Source organism: Theropithecus gelada, chromosome 14 (genome assembly GCF_003255815.1).
Source record: "Theropithecus gelada isolate Dixy chromosome 14, Tgel_1.0, whole genome shotgun sequence".
In the NCBI taxonomy this organism is placed as follows: Eukaryota; Metazoa; Chordata; class Mammalia; order Primates; family Cercopithecidae; genus Theropithecus; species Theropithecus gelada.
Window position 1 is genome coordinate 115,673,595 of NC_037682.1, and position 20,163 is coordinate 115,693,757.

The window sequence follows — 20,163 nt, forward strand, 5'->3', positions numbered from 1 at the left end:
CTGCCTCTGAGTAGCCCTGCTCCACAAGGAGCGGTGCCTCTGCTGCTGCTATACATTGCCACTTTAATAAAAGGTGCTGTCTACTACCACTGGCTCATCTTGGAATTCTTTTCTGAGCGAAGCTAAGAATTCTCCCAGGTTAAGCCCCAATGTGGAGGCTCGCCTGACCTTCATTACTTGGACTTTCCAATTAAATGAACTTTTTTGTTTAAACTGATTTGGCTCAGGTTTGTTAAACCTGAATTACCAAAAGTAATTACTGAAAAGCAATCACTTAGAATTAAAAGACTCTTAATATATTGCACTATTGTACCTTGTGCAAATTTCTGTGGCAATGCTTACTTCCATTTTTATGAATAGCACTGTAGCAGAAATAAATTTTACATTAAGAAAGATCTGTATTTGAATCCTGGCTCTGTCATTAGTTTTTGCAACTTGGGCAAAAGCATTTAAACTAAGCCTCGATTTATTCCTGTGTAAAACACAGATACTTGTATAGAGATTTTAAAAGGTAAGTTAATAAAAGAGCTTAGCGTTGTTAATACCAGTTACCCATAAGTTGTGCAATTCTGTTTCTTCTGTTGCTTCTTCAATTAGACTAAAGGGCAGATCTGTATGTTATCTCCTTTTATGTTCAGAGAGTCTTGATACTTAAATCCTCTACGGATGTTTATTTCATGAAATGAATAAGTAAAAGTTCCAAAATAATCAGATACCTTACTTGTGGAGTTTAGATCTCAAGGATCCTTTATCTAAGCAAAGGCATATTAACTGAGGAGAGGAGGGTTTTTGCCAATAGACAGAATTGTGCAGGCTTTGTGTGCGCACAGACTTCACCTTAGAAATTTAGCCAGAGGACTTTGGGTTAGAGAAATACAGTTGAACTCATCCATTTTAACCACTGCTACTTTCTGAAAGGCCACTAAAATGTTAATGAAGGCATTAAAAGGCAGAAGCACAAGCATGTTTCATTAACTTACTGGGACAAGAACACAGGGGAAAGACAGCAGGAAAAAAAATCAGAAAGCTAGAAGGCACAGTGATAATCAGTAACTGACTCGGTGATTCCCACAAAGCTGAATTCAGAGCTCCATAGTGGAAGCAGATATCCAGATTATGTCATAGCATGTCTCACATGCTCAGTAATGTGGTGGCACAGCTCACCTCTGAAAGTAGGGGTGATGGTGAACATAAAAACAGGAGGGCGGCTTGAAAGTCTGTTACAGAAGTAGGCAGATCCCCAGATTCTCTCCTCTACTCGGTGCATCCAGAAGAGTGATCCTCCTACACCCCAGTAGAAGACTGGAGGTTTATTCTGTAGAGATGGAAAATGAAGCATCTCCAGAATAGAATGCACTTGAGTGTGGAGAAGTACTATACTAAAAATGAGGGAAATAATTGGCAGTTCACATACTGAATGTTACTGTATCATTGAAATATGAGTATAAAATAAGGACACTTTCAGACATGCCAGGTGTGGTCAAGACATACAAAGTGTGGGCAGGCTGGATGCTCCACAAACTCATTTTATCTTCTTCCTGATCACAAAACTAGAATACTTTTCCCAGAGTCCCTTTTGCTTAAGCACAGCCATAACTGAGTTCCCGTCATGGAGGATAAGTGGAAATCAAGTGTGTCAGTTCCAAACCCACAAAAAACTTCACTTCCATCTTCTCTCACGATGCTCCCTCTTTGGCCACACTGATGTCGAACAGCATGTGTTGGAGATGACAGAGCAACGTAAGAAAAGGGTTTTGGGTCCAAGTTTATTATTTTACGGAGCTGCCCTCCATTTAGAAAAACTTATTTTAAACTTTATATGGGTAAGATGGAAACTTTTATTATATTTAAGTTATGTATATTTGCTTTTGAACACCAAATTTTGTAAGTATGGAAAGATGATTTAAACATCAGAGGGAGAGTATTAAGATGAATTTGTTTTAAGTACATAGAAAACTGAATGAAAAACCAAAACCATAAATATTCTAGAAAGAACAAAGTTAGTGAAAGAAAAATGATCATAGCACATTGTAGTGTTTATATATGCAAAGCATTTACATTCTTATAATTATGTAAACACTGAATATGAATCCAACTAGAAAAAAATAAACTGTATTGGGAGAATAAAGAGAATAGGAAGTATATTTGTGTTGAAGGGAGGTAGAAAATGAAGTTAATTCTAATATCCTAAACTGAAAGTCAGTTGACTTTTTATTGAGGCCTAACACTGAAAAATCAAGAAGCAACTGCATATATTTAGTGATAGGGTGATAAAGACCAGAAAAAAAAAAGCCAAGATCTGTTTTTAATAGGACCATAGAAAATGATAAACAAGATTGAATTCTTGCCACTAGCATACTAGAGGCCAGTCCTTAGCTTCATTTCATTAGTTTCATTTCTTATGCCCTGATCCTCTTCAATATCCTCCACATCTCATCAGCTGAAAGTCTTCAGCACCTGTAGTCCCCACATAATAATTTTTGCTGTTGTCTATGACTCTACATTATTCACACATCTCAAAACCTTTCCTGCTGATTCTTGGAGCCGGGGGAAATTTTTTACTCTGTTTTTTTTAAATCTCTTGATATCATGAACATGTTCTCATATCAGTAGATATTTTTCTTGAGGAAAGCACTGTTTAGGATGTCACACATTCTCTCTTCCCTCTTAGGCTTTTCACTGTTTCTTCCCTCGATGCTGTTTCCCCTGAAGAGCTTTCTTTTACCACATTCTCTTATCACCACCACCATCTCTCTAAACTTAGCTCTCTCTCTCTCTGTCTATATGTGTGTGTGTGTGTGTGTGTGTGTGTATATATATATAATCATATTCTATAAGGAAAATACAGCTTCTTAGTATTGTGGGTTTTTAAAAAATGATTTAAGTCCATGATGCAATGATATGGTTCAAAATTCAAACGATTCAAAAAGGATATGCAGCGGAAAGTCTCCTTTATGTCCCTGTCTCTCAGCCAGCTAGTTGTTCGCCCTGGAGGCAGCCAGTGCTACCAGTTATTTTATCAATGCTATTAGTGATATTTTGTTGATATACAGTCCTATGTTGCTTAGAGCCTAGGACTATGTTCTGAGAAATGTGTTGTTAGGTGATTTTGTGGCTATGCAAACATCACAGAGTGAATTTACACAAACCTAAATAATACAGCCTACCACACACCTAGGCTACATGGTACAGCCTCTTGTTTCTAGGCTACAAACTCCTACAGCATGTGACTGTACTTTGTACTGCAGGCAATTGTAACACAATGGTAAGTATTGCTGTATCTAAACCTATCTAATCATAGAAAAGGTACAGTAAAAATACGGTATAAAAGATTTAAAATGGTACACTTGTATAGAGTACTTACCATGAATGGAGCTTGTGGGACTGGAAGTTGCTCTGGGTGAGTCAGTGAGTGAGTGGCAGGTGAACGTGGAGACCTAGGACATTACTGTACACTACTATAGACTTTATAAACACTGTACATTTAGGCTACACTAAATTTATCTTAAAATATTTTCTTTCTTCAATAATAAATTAACCTTAGATTACTGTAATCCCAGCACTTTGGGAAGCCGAGGCAGGCGGATCACGAGGTCAAGAGATCGAGACCATCCTGGCTAACACAGTGAAACCCCGTCTCTACTAAAAACAAAAAAACAAAACAAAACAAAAAATTAGCCGGGCATGGTGGTGGGTGCCTGTAGTCCCATCTACTCGGGAGGCTGAGGCAGGAGAATGGCGTGCACCCGGGAGGTGGAGCTGGCAGTGAGCTGAGACTGCGCCACTGCACTCTAGCCTGGGCAACAGAGTAAGACTCTGCCTCAAAAAAAAAAAAAAAACAGAAAGAAAGAAAGAAAAGAAAAGAAAAAGTACACTCAAAAATAATGATAAAAGAGTAGAGTATAGTAAGATTAATACATTAACCAGTAGCAGTCATTCATTAGTAAGTATTATGTACTGTACATAATATGTGCTATCCTTTGCTATGACTGGCAGCACAGTAGGTTTGTTTACACCAGTATCACTACAAATATGTGGGCAATGCGTTGTGCTATGTCTTTACCTTTTGATGACTATGACGTTGCTAGGGGATAGGAGTTTTTCAGCTCCGTTAAAATCTTATGGGACTACCATCATATGTGCAATCTGTCATCAACCAAAACGTCATTGTGCAGTGCATAACTGTATCATGAAATTCACATGCATTATCCCACAAATTTTACACAAACAGTAGTATACTGTACGCACTGTTTGTCAACTTGCTTTTTATTTCCTATCTATCACTTCTTGAGAAACAACTGAAGAATGAGTAAGACTTAGGACCCAGGAAGAGTAGATTCAGAAGATTAGTAAAGAGGAGTCCCAGATATCTGTGCAGTCACCATACGGACCAACTAGGCTAGACTGGAACAGTGGTGTAAGACAGATTTTTCCACTTCACAACACCTTTTGGAGATTATTTCATACATAAAGGTAGTCTTCATTTTTTATACACCTAGATAGCACTTTTTGTACAGATATCTGAAAATGTATTTGATCTGTCCTGCTTTAATGAATGAGTAGGTTAATCTCAGTCCTCTGTTATTATTTTTTAATGTAATGAGTAAACCGATACATAAATCATTAGGCATATGTATACGGTTTCCTCTCTGTCCAAATCCATACACCTATTCTTTTTCTTTTCCTTTATGGTTTGACTCTAGGAATATACTTTTCTTTTCTTTTTTTTTTTTTTTATTTTACTTTAAGTTCTAAGGTACATGTGCACAACGTGCAGGTTTGTTACATATGTATACATGTGCCATGTTGGTGTGCTGCACCCATTAACTCGTCATTTACATTAGGTATATCTCCTAATGCTATCCCTCCCCCACGCCCTCCCCACAATAGGACCCAGTGTGTGATGTTCCCCTTCCTGTGTCCAAGTGATCTCATTGTTCAGTTCCCACCTATGAGTGAGAACATGTGGTATTTGGTTTTCTGTTCTTGTGATAGTTTGCTGAGAATGATGGTTTCCAGCTGCATCTATGTCCCTACAAAGGACACAAACTCATCCTTTTTAATGGTTGCATAGTATTCCATGGTGTATATGCACCACATTTTCTTTTTTTTTTTTTTTTTTTTTTTTTTTTTTTTTTTTTTTTTTTTGAGACGGAGTCTCGCTTTGTCGCCCAGGCTGGAGTGCAGTGGCCGGATCTCAGCTCACTGCAAGCTCCGCCTCCCGGGTTCCCGCCATTCTCCTGCCTCAGCCTCCCGAGTAGCTGGGACTACAGGCGCCCACAACCGCGCCCGGCTAATTTTTTGTATTTTTAGTAGAGACGAGGTTTCACCGTGGTCTCGATCTCCTGACCTTGTGATCCGCCCGCCTCGGCCTCCCAAAGTGCTGGGATTACAGGCGTGAGCCACCGCGCCCGGCCTGCACCACATTTTCTTAATCCAGTCTGTCACTGATGGACATTTGGGTTGATTCCAACTCTTTGCTATTGTGAATAGTGCCACAATAAACATACGTGTGCATGTGTCTTTATAGCAGCATGACTTATAATCATTTGGGTATAACCCCAGTAATGGGATGGCTGGATCAAATGGTATTTCTAGTTCTAGATCCTTGAGGAATCACCACACTGTTTTCCACAATGGTTGAACTAGTTTACAGTTCCACCAACAGTGTAAAAGTGTTCCTATTTCTCCACATCCTCTCCAGCACCTGTTGTTTCCTGATTTTTTAATGATTGCCATTCTAACTGGCATCTCATTATGGTTTTGATTTGCATTTCTCTGATGGTGAGCGACGATGAGCATTTTTTCATGTGTCTGGTGGCGGTATGAATGTCTCCTTTTGAGAAGTGTCTATTCATATCCTTTGCCCACTTTTTGATGTGGTTGTTTGTTTTTTTCTTGTAAATTTGATTGAGTTCTTTATAGGTTCTGGATATTAGCCCTTTGTCAGATGAGTTGATCGCAAAAATTTTCTCCCATTCTGTAGGTTGCCTGTTCACTCTGATGGTAGTTTCTTTTGCTGTGCAGAAGCTCTTTAGTTTAATTAGATTCCATTTGTCAATTTTGGCTTTTGTTGCTGTTGCTTTTGGTGTTTTAGACATGAAGTCCTTGCCCATGCCTATGTCCTGAACGGTATTACCTAGGTTTTCTTCTAGGCTTTTTATGGTTTTAAGTCTAACATTTAAGTCTCTAATCCATCTTGAATTAATTTTCGTATAAGGAGTAAGGAAGAGATCCAGTTTCAGCTTTCTACTTATGGCTAGCCAATTTTCCCAGCACCATTTATTAAATAGGGAATCCTTTCCCCATTTCTTGTTTTTTTCAGATTTGTGAAGGAATATACTTTTCTTTATGATACTGGAGCTGAGCCTCTGGAGATTAGATTTCTACTTTGCCAGCCATCTTAGTATTCAGTTCCACCAATACTCAATGCTTCGACCAGAAATAAAAAGCACCTTAAATATATGAAAATAAATGAAATATCAGTTTGGGAGAAATGACCTGAATCCTTGATATGATTTAATCACATGCAATGAAAGACAGCAAGAACAACACCCCCAAATGTTACAGTTGATATTATGTAAATAAGCCATAAGTTATAGCCAGAGTTAAAAATGTGAGTCAAATGTATGAACTTGTGTCTTTTGGGGGAAATCCTCCATTCAGTGTCATGTTGGAGGGACTCAACGCCCATTTTCCCACTGCAGAAACCATGTAGGAGACAAGGCCCCTCCTCATACCACCTGGCAGCCAGAAAACAGGAACCTTGACCTAGGTCAGCAGGACCTACGTGCATGCTCCCACCTGAGAAATTCATCTACAATGATACAAACAAATGGAACCATTGAGAACCATTTGCATGGCTTCCGCAAGATCCAAGGATAGTGTCAGATGCATGTAGCAGGGGTGTGGCATTTTGGCCAGACTGTTCTTGCTGAAATATGTCCTGGTCTTGGCCTCTGGGGATATCTTGGTTCTTACAATTCTGCAAGTATGGTTTTACAACCCACTCCAAATTACTTTGCATCCCCAATATTCTTTCCATCAACTCCTACAGTTGCTTTCTGTTACTTGTCAGAATAAACACAGATGCTCTGTTGAGAAGTAGGAAGATGTCTGCACTGTTCAGTGCTAAATCCCCAGTGCCAAACGTAAGGCCTAGTACCTTGTTGGTGCTCACTTCAACAATGTTTTTTTGCATGGATAAATGATTAATTTTTTTAACAAGTAGAAAAAGTACACTCCAAAATACAGATGACTATGACAATGCTAGGGGATAGGAATAAAATTGCCCACCATCCAAGAAGTGACAGATAAGCATAGGAGGTGGGAAATGAGGGGCCAAAAAGGTGGAATTCTGTGTCAGGAGCTGGTAACAGAGCCTTGGGGAATGTGTCTGTATTCCACGTACTGTTCTTGAGCCCAGGAGAGAGAGGGCAGCAGGCTGAGCTGACAGAAATGCCAGGGAATGAGCACTGAGTCCCTTTCTCCCCCTTCCCCCTCCAGAGCAGTCTACCTCCTCTGACTTTGGGGGAAGGAGGAGGCTGCAGGAGAAGGTCAGTCAATGGATGCCTGGAAGACTAGGGCACTGCTGGTGAGGCAACTGGTTCCTGAGCACAATCAGATGTTTTTGGAGACTCTCAGAAATTCTTAAAGGGACGTCAGAGGAGTTGGATTCCTGCATTAGTTAGTGGGAGCGCAGGGAGATGAAAATTATCTATTTTAATGAATTATCTGTGGTTTTAATATCTTGAGATTAGAGGTTAAACACTCCTGCAAACACTAGTGCAAATATGCCTGTGCCTGGTGAAATATATTTTAAAACATCTCTGTCAGATGATCATTTAGCTTTTGCCTGGATATTTCTAGTCATGATCACTTGAAGGAAGTGTCTTTTCCAATCCTCAGATTATAAATATCATAGATCGGACAAAGATAACTTTCCTAGACTCTATTAACTCATCAATGACTTTTAAAACCCACTAAACCCTTCAAAATGTTGCAAATAAGTAAAACAGCAATTGTTTTTAATTCACAAAATCCTTATATTCCTGTAGGAGATAAAGATCATCATTTAAAAGTGCACAACAGTCTTCTTGGTGGAAATTAATTATTATGGAGAGACACATTTTCTAATCACATTGGTATTAGAAGAGCAGTGCATACAGTATGTTGAAAACGCCTATATTTATCTTACAAAAAGTTATGTGTTTTAATTTTATAATGCTTATAAAATTGTAATGTGTTTTTTAAAATATACTTTTTTAAAATGCCTGGTCAGTACAATAATGAAAACATAACCAGAGGAAAAAAAAATTGACACCGAACCAGGCAATTCACTTAAGCAGCCACTAGGTTGTGCTGGTGATTCAGTAACATTGCATAAACCAAAAAAAAAAAGAAAATTTTGTTTGAGATTTCGTTTTTCACATCTTTCTCTGGCCCCTAACATGTATAGCCATGGATTTTACATAACTCCTTACATGAAAATGTAAACTCCTTGTTAAAACATAAACTTTTTTAAAAATCTGACCTTTGGAGCAAAATTTAAACCGGTCGAGCATATTTAATTTGCAAAACTTGTTAAGCACTTTCTCTATTGTACAAAGGAGAAGAATGGCTAAGACATGGCAAGTACAGCATAAGTCATACACACAAATATAAGCAAAAAATTCCAATATAATAGATCACTGTAATGCTAGCTCTAAGTATTTTTGTTGTTTTGCTTACTGTTCTATTCCAAGACGTAGAACATATTAGGAGCACAATAAATGTTTGCTGAATGAGTGAACAATTAGGTGAATTCATGATTATACAATAGCTGTATAGTCTATGGTCTAAATGTATTCCTATAAAACAGTGTTTATAATCATCTTTAAATCATTTGATAAAAATATAAACTTTACAAATCTCTAAGACTATATATACCAAAGAAATAATAGCCTTACTTTCAACTTGTTGGAATAAATGATGTTAAGAATATAGTATCTATCTTTTGCCTATTCTCACCAGAACAATTTGTATTACTAAGTTGTATTACGAAATTGTTTGTACTTATTTCAATATATAAAGTAACATGATGATGTCTTTTATTTTAACTGTACACAATGTTTCTAAAGAGTGACACATTCCCAGAATGAGGTTGGCTTCACTGTGAGAGCTACTGTTGAAAACAAACCATGATTAAATGTTTCTTTGTAGCAAACTTTATTCTTCTAGCCGTGGGGACAAACTCTTTAAGGATACCTGCATGTGTCCACTTTGGCGTCTAAATCCACACAGATTATTTCTCACATATAGGGATTTGGAACACCATTTCTGTGATCACTCTTTAATGTTGATTGCCAGTTATTTCTCCAGATTGCCATTCTCTACTTTTCTATTTCTCTGTTTCATACTATTTCTTTCCACTCCTTTCTGGAATGCAATGTGTCTTGGTGCAAAAAAAAGCACAGCAGTTGGAGCCAGATAAAGAAAGATTTAAAAATGGAATCTGCCACCTTCTGGGGGACCTTCAGCAGATTCCTTAATTCTGAATATCAATTTACTCCTCTGTAAAAGATGATAGCCAACAGAATGCACGTTATTTCTGCCTTCTAAGAAGCACGACAAGTGGTGGGAGCTACATGGAAAGGTATTCAATCTGCTCCACACCGTTTCAGGATTAGAAGATCGTTTGTGCTAGGAAACTGTCTGCAGTTGAGAAAACAAAGAAAATTCATTCTGTAGACAGCCCTTTGGTCCTTAGCTAAAGATAGTATGCTGTGTTTTTCACTCTATCAATTATGGAGCCCAGAATATTTATTCAAAATTTGGAAATAGCTAGAAGATAAGAGAAGCTATAAATACACATGAACAAGGCAGTAACAATGTTATGCTACACCTAGTATGCCATGATTATATTAGTAATATAATATAAAAAATAAAATTCTGTGAATTTTTCTCAAAGACCAAGAGTACTTTGATGAATGTCAGATTCTTAGAAATAAAAGGAAAAAGAGCCAACAAAGTTTTTAGCTCTAGGTTAGAAAAGGAAAAAAAAAAAAAAAGGTACAAACTTCAAAGTAGTTCTATCAAGTCCTTTTTTTTTTTTTTTTTTTTTTTTTCTGAGATGGAGTCTGGCTCTGTCGCCCAGGCTGGAGTGCAGTGGCGCGATCTCAGCTCACTGCAAGCTCCGCCTCCCGGGTTCACGCCATTCTCCTGCCTCAGCCTCCCGAGTAGCTGGGACTACAGGCACCAGCCACCACGTCCAGCTAAATTTTTTTTGTATTTTTAGTAGAGACGGAATTTCACCGTGTTAGCCAGATGGTCTCTATCACCTGACCTCGCGATCCACCCGCCTCGGCCTCCCAAAGTGCTGGGACTACAGGCGTGAGCCACTGCGCCTGGCCAAGTCCTATTTTATAAAGCAAATTTAATCAATAATGGGTGATAAATTTGAATAAATATCTTTTTAGCATGTATGGAAATGATCACTTGATTTTTATCCTCAGCTGTGTTTTAAAATATATTAGTAGATTTCCTAATGTTGAATCGTCCATGCATCTATGGAATAAATCCCACTTGGATATGATAATTCTTTTTTCTGCTGCTGAATGTTTGCTAATATTTTATTTAGTATTTTGTGTCGATATTCCAAAGTAATATTTGTCTGTGGTTTTCTTTTTGTGTATGCAATCTTCAAATTTTGTGTTCACTTTGTAAAAATGACTTTGGAGGGAGTTTTTTTTCTGCTCTAAGCTCTGAACCAGTTTAAATACTATTGGAATTATCTCTTCTGTGGTAGACTTCTCCTGCGAAACCATTTGGGACAAGTAATTTTTGTGATATAACTCTGACAACTTTTTCCATTGCTCCTATGGAACTGACTCTTTGGATTTTCTATCTGATCGATAATTCATTTTTTTTAATTTATATTTTTCCAAAAAATAGTCCATTTCATTCAGGCCTTTTATTTCACTTGACTAATGCTCAAAAATGTCCTTATTTTAATATCCTCTATTTCTATGGTTTTCTCTCTTTGTAATTTCTTATTTTTTCTTTCTTCTTTTTCTCTGAATTAGGATAGATAGCAGCTGATATATATTACTAACGTTGAAAGAACAAGCTCTTGAATGTATTTATTATCTCTACTGTTTTTGTTTTCAAATTCAATATTTTCTGATTTTAACTTTATTAATTCCTACTCTGTTTTCTTTTAATTTTACTATGTCTTTTTCTGACCCATTAAGTTAATGGTTTAATTTATTTATATTTATTGCTTGTTTAATATAGCATTTAAAATTATTTTTCTGTTTAAGCTGTATACTGTCTCATAAATTATAAAAGGTTACATCTTCATAGCTTTTTTCTAGGCATTCTGCAATTTTATATTTTTTCTTTGACTTACAAGTAGCTTAAAAGAAAATGTTAAATATCAAAGTAATAAAGTATTTTTGCTTTCTAATTATATAATTACGCTTTAGTTTTATTGCATGATGATCAAAGAACATTGGTGGGACTATTTTTAATATATCAAATTTATTGAGGTTTGCTTTTGTGACCTAATATTCATTCTTTATGTGACTGTTTTTTGACCCTTTGATTAAAAGGTATGTTTTTAATATCTAGGACACAGAACTACACATACACACACACATACACATAAAAAATTGGATGTTTATATAGAAAAAACTAATTTGTGTATGTAATTAGATTTATCTCTCTATTGTCTTTTTGACATTTTCCACATCTTTTATCTTTTTCTATAAACCTGCTTTATCACAGACTAAAAGCTGTAATTTAAAGTTCCCTTCCAATAATGTTTATTTCTCTTGTAGCTCCTGATGTTTTACTTTTTGGTGCATAGAAAGTCATAACTATTACATATTTATTGTAAATCGTATCCTATAACATTATAAAGCTTTTGCATTTAACATTTTTTGACTGAATTTCCATTCTGACTGAAATTCAGCGTGTTTGTTTGCTTGTTTGTTTATATTTACCTGTTATTTATTTAACCACCATTTAATTTTCAATCTTTCTGAATCACCTGATTGTAGATGGGTTTCTTGTATGCCACATGGAGTTGTATTCTGCTCTTTGATCCAACCTGACTCGTGTTCTTTTAACAAACAAGTTAGAACATTTACCTTTTAAAAATAGATAAAATTGTGTGTATTTATCACATACAGCGTGATGTTTTGAAGTACATTTACAATGTAGAATGGCTAAATCTAGCTAGTTAACAAATACATTGCCTCACATGGGTGTCATTTAATACACAGTCCCCCCTTATTCTCAGGGAATATATTCTAAGACTCCAGTAGATACCTGAAATCACAGATAGTACCAAACCCTATTTGCCATCAACCGGAATACGATTTTCTCTGTTCATATCTTCCACATGCTATTCTGTGAAATTGTGAGTCCCCTAGCCTAAATTTTCCTGTCAAATTTCCTTATTAGCTCACAATGAGCCCTCTGTCCATGGCCCTTGCATTTTAGTCATGGTTCTCCAGAGAGAAAAAATCAACTGGATATGATAGCTCAGAGATATAAATGTGGATTAGGTAGACAGATAGATAGATAGGAGGGGATTTATTAGGAAAAATGGCTCAAATGATTATGGAGGCTGAAAATTTCTATGACAAGCTGTCTGCAAACGGGAGATTCTGAGATGCCAGCAGTGTGGATCAGTCCACGTGTGAAAACCTCAGAACCACGGGAGCCAATGGGGTAACTCTCAGTCCAAACCCAAAGACCTGAGAATCCAGGGACCACTGGTGTTAGTCTTGGAGTCCCAAAGCCAAAGAGCCTGGAGTTCTGATGTCCAAGGACTGGAGAACAGTTTCCCAGCTCCGAGACAGAGAGGAAACCCTTTTCTCTGCATTTTCTGTTCTATCTGGGCCCCCAGCAGAGTAGATAATGCCCACTCACATTGAGGGCAGGTTTCCCCCACTCAGTCCACTAACTCACATGCCAACCTCCTCTGGAAACACCCTCACGCTCACACACCCAGCCGTTCCCTAGGTGTTCCTTTATTCAGTCAAGTTAACACCTAAAATTAACGAGTAGAGCCCTATTTGAGTTGCACTTCGTGTCCTCTCAGACAGTCTATTCTTCGCATGGTTTCCAATAACCCACTACCAGAGCAAGAGGGGTCATTTCAAATCATAAGAAAATGAGAGCTTCAATTACCAGAAGTCCTTGTGCTAAAAGTGCAGAGACAGCTCTAATGTGGGAGATTTGGCAATATTAATCACTCACTCCCGCTTTCCTGTGGGTCTGATTAGTGAGAATGAGTGGAGCCAAAAGAGGATGAAAATACCATTGCATCTTTATTCATAGCCATGCTGAAGAGGCAAAGATGTCAGGACTCACACGTCCCTCTCAGAACCCGGACTCTAACTTAACCCAGTAGGAGACAGGAGTAGAGGTTGGGATTGAAATAGCTCAGATCTGGATTGTCCTCACCATGAGCTTGCCTTACATTAGTACCAATGGTTTGGTGATGAAGACGCTGGGCACATTTCCATCAATGATCAACTTGTCAGTCTCTTTCAATCTTACCTGTCCAATTAATCTAACCTTCTTTCATGGAGTGGACCAAGTAAGAAAGCAAAAATACAGAGAGAGTGTATTCACTTCTGAATTGTTCCCTCCTGGCAAGTGGTATTCTATCCTTTGGTGGATACTGCTAGTGGTCTACACAATAGCCATGTTAGCACCTTCTTCCTTAGCAACAAAATTCTACTTTTTAAGGATGATAATGTTATCAAGTGAAATGCTAAGTTTCTCAGCCTCCTTTGCAGGCAGGGTGCTAATAACTTTTCAGTAGCAGTCATACATTAAATAGGTGAAGTATGCATTTGCTTATGCTCACCCCTGTGTCTTCCTGCTGCTTGAAATATGGACAAAACTTAAGAGCTCTGGTGGCCATCTGGAATTCATGATGCATTATTGAGAATGAAATCTCTAGCTAGACAGAAGAGAAAAAAGATAGAGACTGAGTGCTTGATGGCTCAGCACTGTCAAATCAGTCCTGGACTGCCCACCTCTGGATGCCGTTTATGTTGGAGGACAATAAACACTTACATGTTTCAGTCACTGCAATCGGACTTTTGTTACCAGCAGCTGAAGTAGTTTGTAAATGATACATTTCTGCTGTGGAAGTGTGAAGGGAGAAAGGGTGCTATGCATCTAAGCTGAGAGTTAATGCTGAGTCAGCCACGGACATCCTCTCATCTGCCTCATGAGTGCAGGGAAACGACCTCCTTTTCCTTCCAAAGATCCACTGGAAGTTCTCCTTGTACTCTTGCTCTTCCTACTTGGAGGGCCACTTACCTGTCTTCTCCCACATGGTTAGAAATGTGAGAGACAACAGTTTACTCCTCCTGATACTCCAAAACTATGTCATCACTTAATCGTTACATAATTCTGTTTGAACATCAATGTTAGCAATACTTGCATGTTTCCAATTTACAACTGATTACAGATTCTGACTGTAGCTAAGGGTCAGAGTTATAGATTTGAAAGTCACCATCAAATGCATGGTTGTTGAAGTCACCTGAGTCAGAGAGATGCCTCAGGAAGAGCCCAGAAGAAAAGGACACCAAGAACTGAACCTAAAAGAATCTCAACCTTAAGAATGCTTCCTAAAGAGAAAAAAGTAGTCTTCCTAGAAATTAAAACGTCATGATGTGAGGAGATGACAGAGTTGTGGTCTTGTGACAGAAGGACTCACTTTAGGACAGATCTGACACTCAGTTTCAAATTACGTCTCTGTTACTGGAATGCAACAGCCCTCAACCCTGTTTCTATTTGTTTAACACTGTGAGAACAAACAATTCCTTAATGTCAACCCAAAACAATATGCAAGATGATCCATCTTTGGTTTGAGACAGAAGTGCAGACCTTCTGAACTTATTTAATGTTGTATTTTCTGTGGGAGCAATAGATGCTCTTATTTGACTGTTACAAGAGCCAAGAAAGTCACTCTGAGTGTTTATCATGTCAGATCCTCAGTCACAAAGGAACTTCTTTCCAAAAGATCCAAGCCAGTGTCTGATTAAGTCAAACATACCTTCACGGCTACTCACCCCAGTGCCAATATGAAGTGAATGCAGGGAAAGTTATTCTTGGACTTTAATGCATTGATTACATAATTGTTCCTTTCCATTCATATCCTATGCCCTGACTTAGTTCTTGTTCCCACTTATTTATACCAATGGTAATTGGGTTTTTTTCTTTTTCCATATCAAAGTAGATTTACTTTTATCCTTCCTTATTCTTGATTCTTTTCTAATATCCCAAGACCCCCATGGACCTAGACACAGACAGTCCACTGGAGGGTGGGATTCAGCAAGGCCCAGAGGACTGACCAGCAGTGGTTGAGTAAGGTATTAAATCAATTCCAATAAATGAATTAATATATTTAAGATATCTCAAACAGCGCACAAACACATAGTGCAAGCTGAGTAACTGTTAATTGTCATAATTATCATAATCAAGGCATAACCCAGGTATCAAAATTTTTTTCCTCCAAAGATCTTCTTCCTCTAACAGACTTGGAGAAGATAGAGTTTGTCTCACGTCTCCTGTCGGTCAGCCCTGTGCTGCGAGTGCTTCTCCGCCCTGCTCTCAGAATGTCTCCTGGCCACAAGCTGGAGGACCAAGCTCTTCATTGTAGAACAGCAGAACCTTTAGCAGAGTAATTCAGAGTGGTCTTCTGCACTCAAAATCCAGATCCCTTCCAGACTGCCTGAGAGTGGGAAGTGTAATATGACTTCTCTTTCTTTCTGATTCTGTATTGATTAATTGTAATACACACACACACACACACACACACACACACACACACACACACACACACGTTGTCAGAACTGTAAAATCTAAATCCACTTAAAAGAATAAGCAATATTCCTAAAATCCAATAGTGTGCTCAGTATCTCCAGAGCAAGACAGAGGCCACATTTTACAGATCATGCAAATCTGTGGAGTTCTTCTTTGTTTTTTCTTCAACCTGAGTCTCCAGAGCCAAAGAAATTGGGTCAATTACACAGGATCACTTACCCCTGATTACCATTCCAAGGCCCAGAAGTTTTAAAACTTTGAAATAAAAGATTTGGATTTGATTTACCCTTACACAGCAGAGCACAGAAAATTCTTGCATGAGGGCTTCTCTTATGTACATACATGTATATGAAAAGAAGGGTTTATGATCTTCCTGACCAACCAACCTCCTGAAGGGCTGGAAGATTATATTAGCATTGGCAACAAGGTATCTACCTTTGATCTTTAATAAGTCTGCTCATGTAACTAAAGAGAAAATGTTCCTCAACCTTTATACCATCACCTGCCCCTTGTTCCAGCCAGAAACACTCTTGCTCAGAAAAACTCATTTAGCCTACCAAGAAAAGAATGGAAGGCACGGAGCCTCATCTTACTCATCTCTTGGGCCTAATACAGAGTTCAGTAAACAAAAGGCATTTCTTAGGTGCTAACTCGCATGCAATCAGCCAATTTAAGTGTTGCAAAATAGTATAATCCTCAAGGAGAGTATAGAAAAGAGATTTTCAATTTTTAAAAGTGGAGAGAAGACTCTCTTTGAAGAGAAAGATTAAAATTCCACCTATAGATTGAAAGACAATTGAGTATCATGCTTACCAAGAACCAGTTGCCAGTGATACAGAGAGACCCATTAGAAGGGCACTCTCTTCAGGGTTTTGCCCAGGGCAAGTTTAACATCCTTATTCCTCAAACTGTAGATCAAAGGGTTAAGCATGGGAACCACATTGGTATAAAAGACTGAGGCAAATCTGCCATGGTTCACAGAGCTGGGAAAAGATGCTGTGAAGTAGGTGAATGCCCCTGACCCAAAAAACAGAGCAACAGCAATTATATGGGAGCTACATGTGCTAAAGGCTTTGGATCTGCCCTCTGCGGAAGGAATATGGAGGATGTTGGAGAGTATCAAAGCGTAAGAGATGACGATGCTTAAGCTGGATAGCATGATGATTACTCCAACAACAATGAAAAATACCAGCTCATTGATATGTGTGCTGGTGCAGGAGAGCTGCAAGAGGGGGAGAACTTCACACAGATAATTGTCAATGACGTTGGAATCACAGAAGCTCAATCTCAGCATGCTTCCAGTGTGGGCCATGGCCCCAGCAAACCCTACCACATATGAACCAAACATCAGCAGAAAGCAGACCCTTGGGGACATGGAGACCATGTACAGCAGGGGGTTGCAGATGGCCATATAGCGATCATAGGCCATTGATACCAACACATAGCACTCAGAATTGACGAAGAAACAGAAGAAAAATAGCTGAGTCATGCATCCCACATAAGAGATGATACTTTCTGACACAAAGTCATTCAGCATTTTGGGGGTAAACACACAGGAATAACAGAGATCTATAAAGGACAAATTGAAGAGGAAAAAGTACATGGGGGTGTGAAGGCTCGGATTTATCCCAATTAGGGTGATCAAGCCCAGGTTGCCCACCACAGTGAGCACATAGATCCCTAAGAACAGAAGGAAAAGAGGGAGCTGGAGCTCCGGCTGTTCCGATAATCCCACAAGGATAAACTCAGTCACTGAGGAGCTGTTTCTCAGAGTCATTCTCTCCTGGCGAGTTGTCTGGGGAAACAGAGGGCAAAACACAGAGTCATGACAGGCATAAGCATGGCTAAGGGAGGAAGGCTCTAGCAGACCAGCCAGTGTGCGGATGCCCTCTCTTCCGTCCTCCCTCATCTACACACCTGCCCACCCTGAGGTATGGACGTGTCTGTGAGAGGATTTCAGCTCTGCTGGGCCGATCATGAATTCAAGCTAGCGTCTCTTACCAAGAATTCTGTCTCTGCTTGAGAAATGAGGAGGGAGACAACACACCTGAATTGGCTGCCCGGGGACTCTCAGAAAGACACCCTGAGAACTAAGAGTACAACCTGGGCCGCTGCCTCAGGTGCTGAGAGACCAGAGCTCTCAAGGTCCCCAGGATGCCCTCCCATTCTCTGCCTCCATCTCCCAACTAGCTAGTGGATTTCCATTTGGAGAGAAAGCCAGGAGTTTTCCGTACTGGCTCTGCACATCCCCCCCCCACCCCCGCCTCCTCAAAGATCCTCCACTCCATCTCACTTCAGGGTCAGTGTTGAGAGCAGAGACAGGATCCGTGCTTCCCAGAGCCCTCGGTTGCGGGTTTCAAAGAGACCATCAGGAAAGACAGGATTCAGACCTTCACTTTCCTTTTCCTGGGCCCCACTCAGTGCTGGGCCTCACGCCGTCTCCTTTTCCATTAGCCAGAAAGAGAAAATGGTGCTGCTTGTGGAGAAAGCACACAACCTTGCGTATTACCTCTTTTGACTCCCTCGGTGCTGAGAATCAGAGCTTTTACAGACCCCAGGCTTCAAGGTGCTCAAGGAATACACCACGGTTTCTGTTTGTGGATTTTCCCAGATGGTTTCAGCAACTTCAGGAAAGAAAACTAAGGACTCTCATTTTGACCAGAACCCCAGCTGTCGTATCGCAGAGGAATTTAAGCTGTTTGACGATCTCAGGGAACTGATTAGACACAGTTTCCCCTGGGAATTTCTCCAAGATCTGTCTCTATAGGGAAGGAATTGCACTTTGTTTACAGCCTGGATAACAGTGCTTATCTAGCATCTTGGGAGTGGGGGTTCCACTCAAACTTTCCGTCTACTCCAGGGATTTCATGTTACTCAGTGCTGAGTTTGGGAACTCATTTTTCCCTTTCTTATTAACTCTCAGAGCCTAAGCTTGAATTTAAGGATGAATAACCCCAACCTTAGTCACCATCTCCAAATCTTCACAGGGAGCTATGAGAGTAGGACCCCTCAAAAAAGGTCAGATCAGATCTACAGAGAGCACCTCAGACAAAAGGCTTCTTGGACCATGTGCTGCTCAGAACAGAAATCACACCACCTCCATCACAAACACCACCTACTTGCAGCTCTAATAAGGGCCACAGACAGGCCTTTACTATATATGAAGAGATTAAAATATCACAACACATATGCAAGAAAGCACACACACACACACACACACACACACACACACACACACCCATACACAGAGTTACTCTCTAGGCATGCAGGCTTAAAGTATAATGGGAGATGGATGTGAGGGTTTAATCCTGCCATTTTTCAGATGACAAAGTTGCTCTCCATATGATCTGCTAGATGAATATTTTAAGAAAAATTCAAAGACATGGGAGCATCTGCATTTGTAAGTTTCACTAAGCTGCCTAAAATAATCCCAGTTCGCCTGGGACGGTCCTGACTTCCACTCTTATCTCTGTATAATTATTAAGAGCATACCCTTTCACTCTCAGAAGCATCTGGACTTGGATAACAAATTGTATGATCACTGGATAAAAAGAGCAGAAGTAGGCGGGGCGCGGTGGCTCAAGCCTGTAATCCCAGCACTTTGGGAGGTCGAGACGGGCGGATCACAAGGTCAGGAAATCGAGACCATCCTGGCTAACACGGTGAAACCCCGTCTCTACTAAAAAATACAAAAAAAAAACTAGCCGGGCGAGGTGGCGGGCGTTTGTAATTCCAGCTACTCGGGAGGTTGAGGCAGGAGAATGGCGTGAACCCGGGAGGCGGAGCTTGCAGTGAGCTGAGATCCAGCCACTGCGCTCCAGCCTGGGCGACAGAGTTAGACTCCGTCTCAAAAAAAAAAAAAAAAAAAAAAAAGCAGAAGTATCTTTTCAGGTCCTCTGGCCCCCAATGTCTCCTAAATCCACTGACTTTCATCCCCTTTTGGACAGTCTCTGTATTTCACCCTCCTTAAGCCCACCTTTCTGGACAACCAATGTTATCTCTTAAGGAGAACCAGTCTTCAAAAATGGGAAAGGCATTAACTGCAAGCTGCTTCTGATTTATACCTAGCCCCAAAATCCTAAAGCAAAGAAGCACAACCCCTAGTTGTCTGCCTAAAATCAGTGAAAAGGAAAAAAAGGGGGGATAGGAATTACCTAGGTATAAGGAACAAATATTAGTACATTGTTGTACACCACTGTATGTGGGAACAGTAAATTGGTTGGCAGTACTTGACAAACTTGGACATATGCATACATTTTGACCCAGTGGCCTACCACTAAGTGTATACTGAATAAAAATAGGTATGCATGTTTACCTGAAGACATGCCA

General features: G+C 39.5%; 1 protein-coding gene across 1 annotated transcript; it reads right to left on the reverse strand.

Moving 5' to 3' along the window:
- Positions 1-16,649: 16,649 nt before the first annotated feature.
- On the reverse strand, positions 16,650-17,627 carry LOC112606952 (olfactory receptor 8B4). The gene has a single exon (XM_025357928.1). It carries the CDS (start codon positions 17,609-17,611, stop codon positions 16,682-16,684), a length of 930 nt encoding a protein of 309 aa, XP_025213713.1. The 5' UTR covers positions 17,612-17,627; the 3' UTR covers positions 16,650-16,681.
- Positions 17,628-20,163: the final 2,536 nt, after the last annotated feature.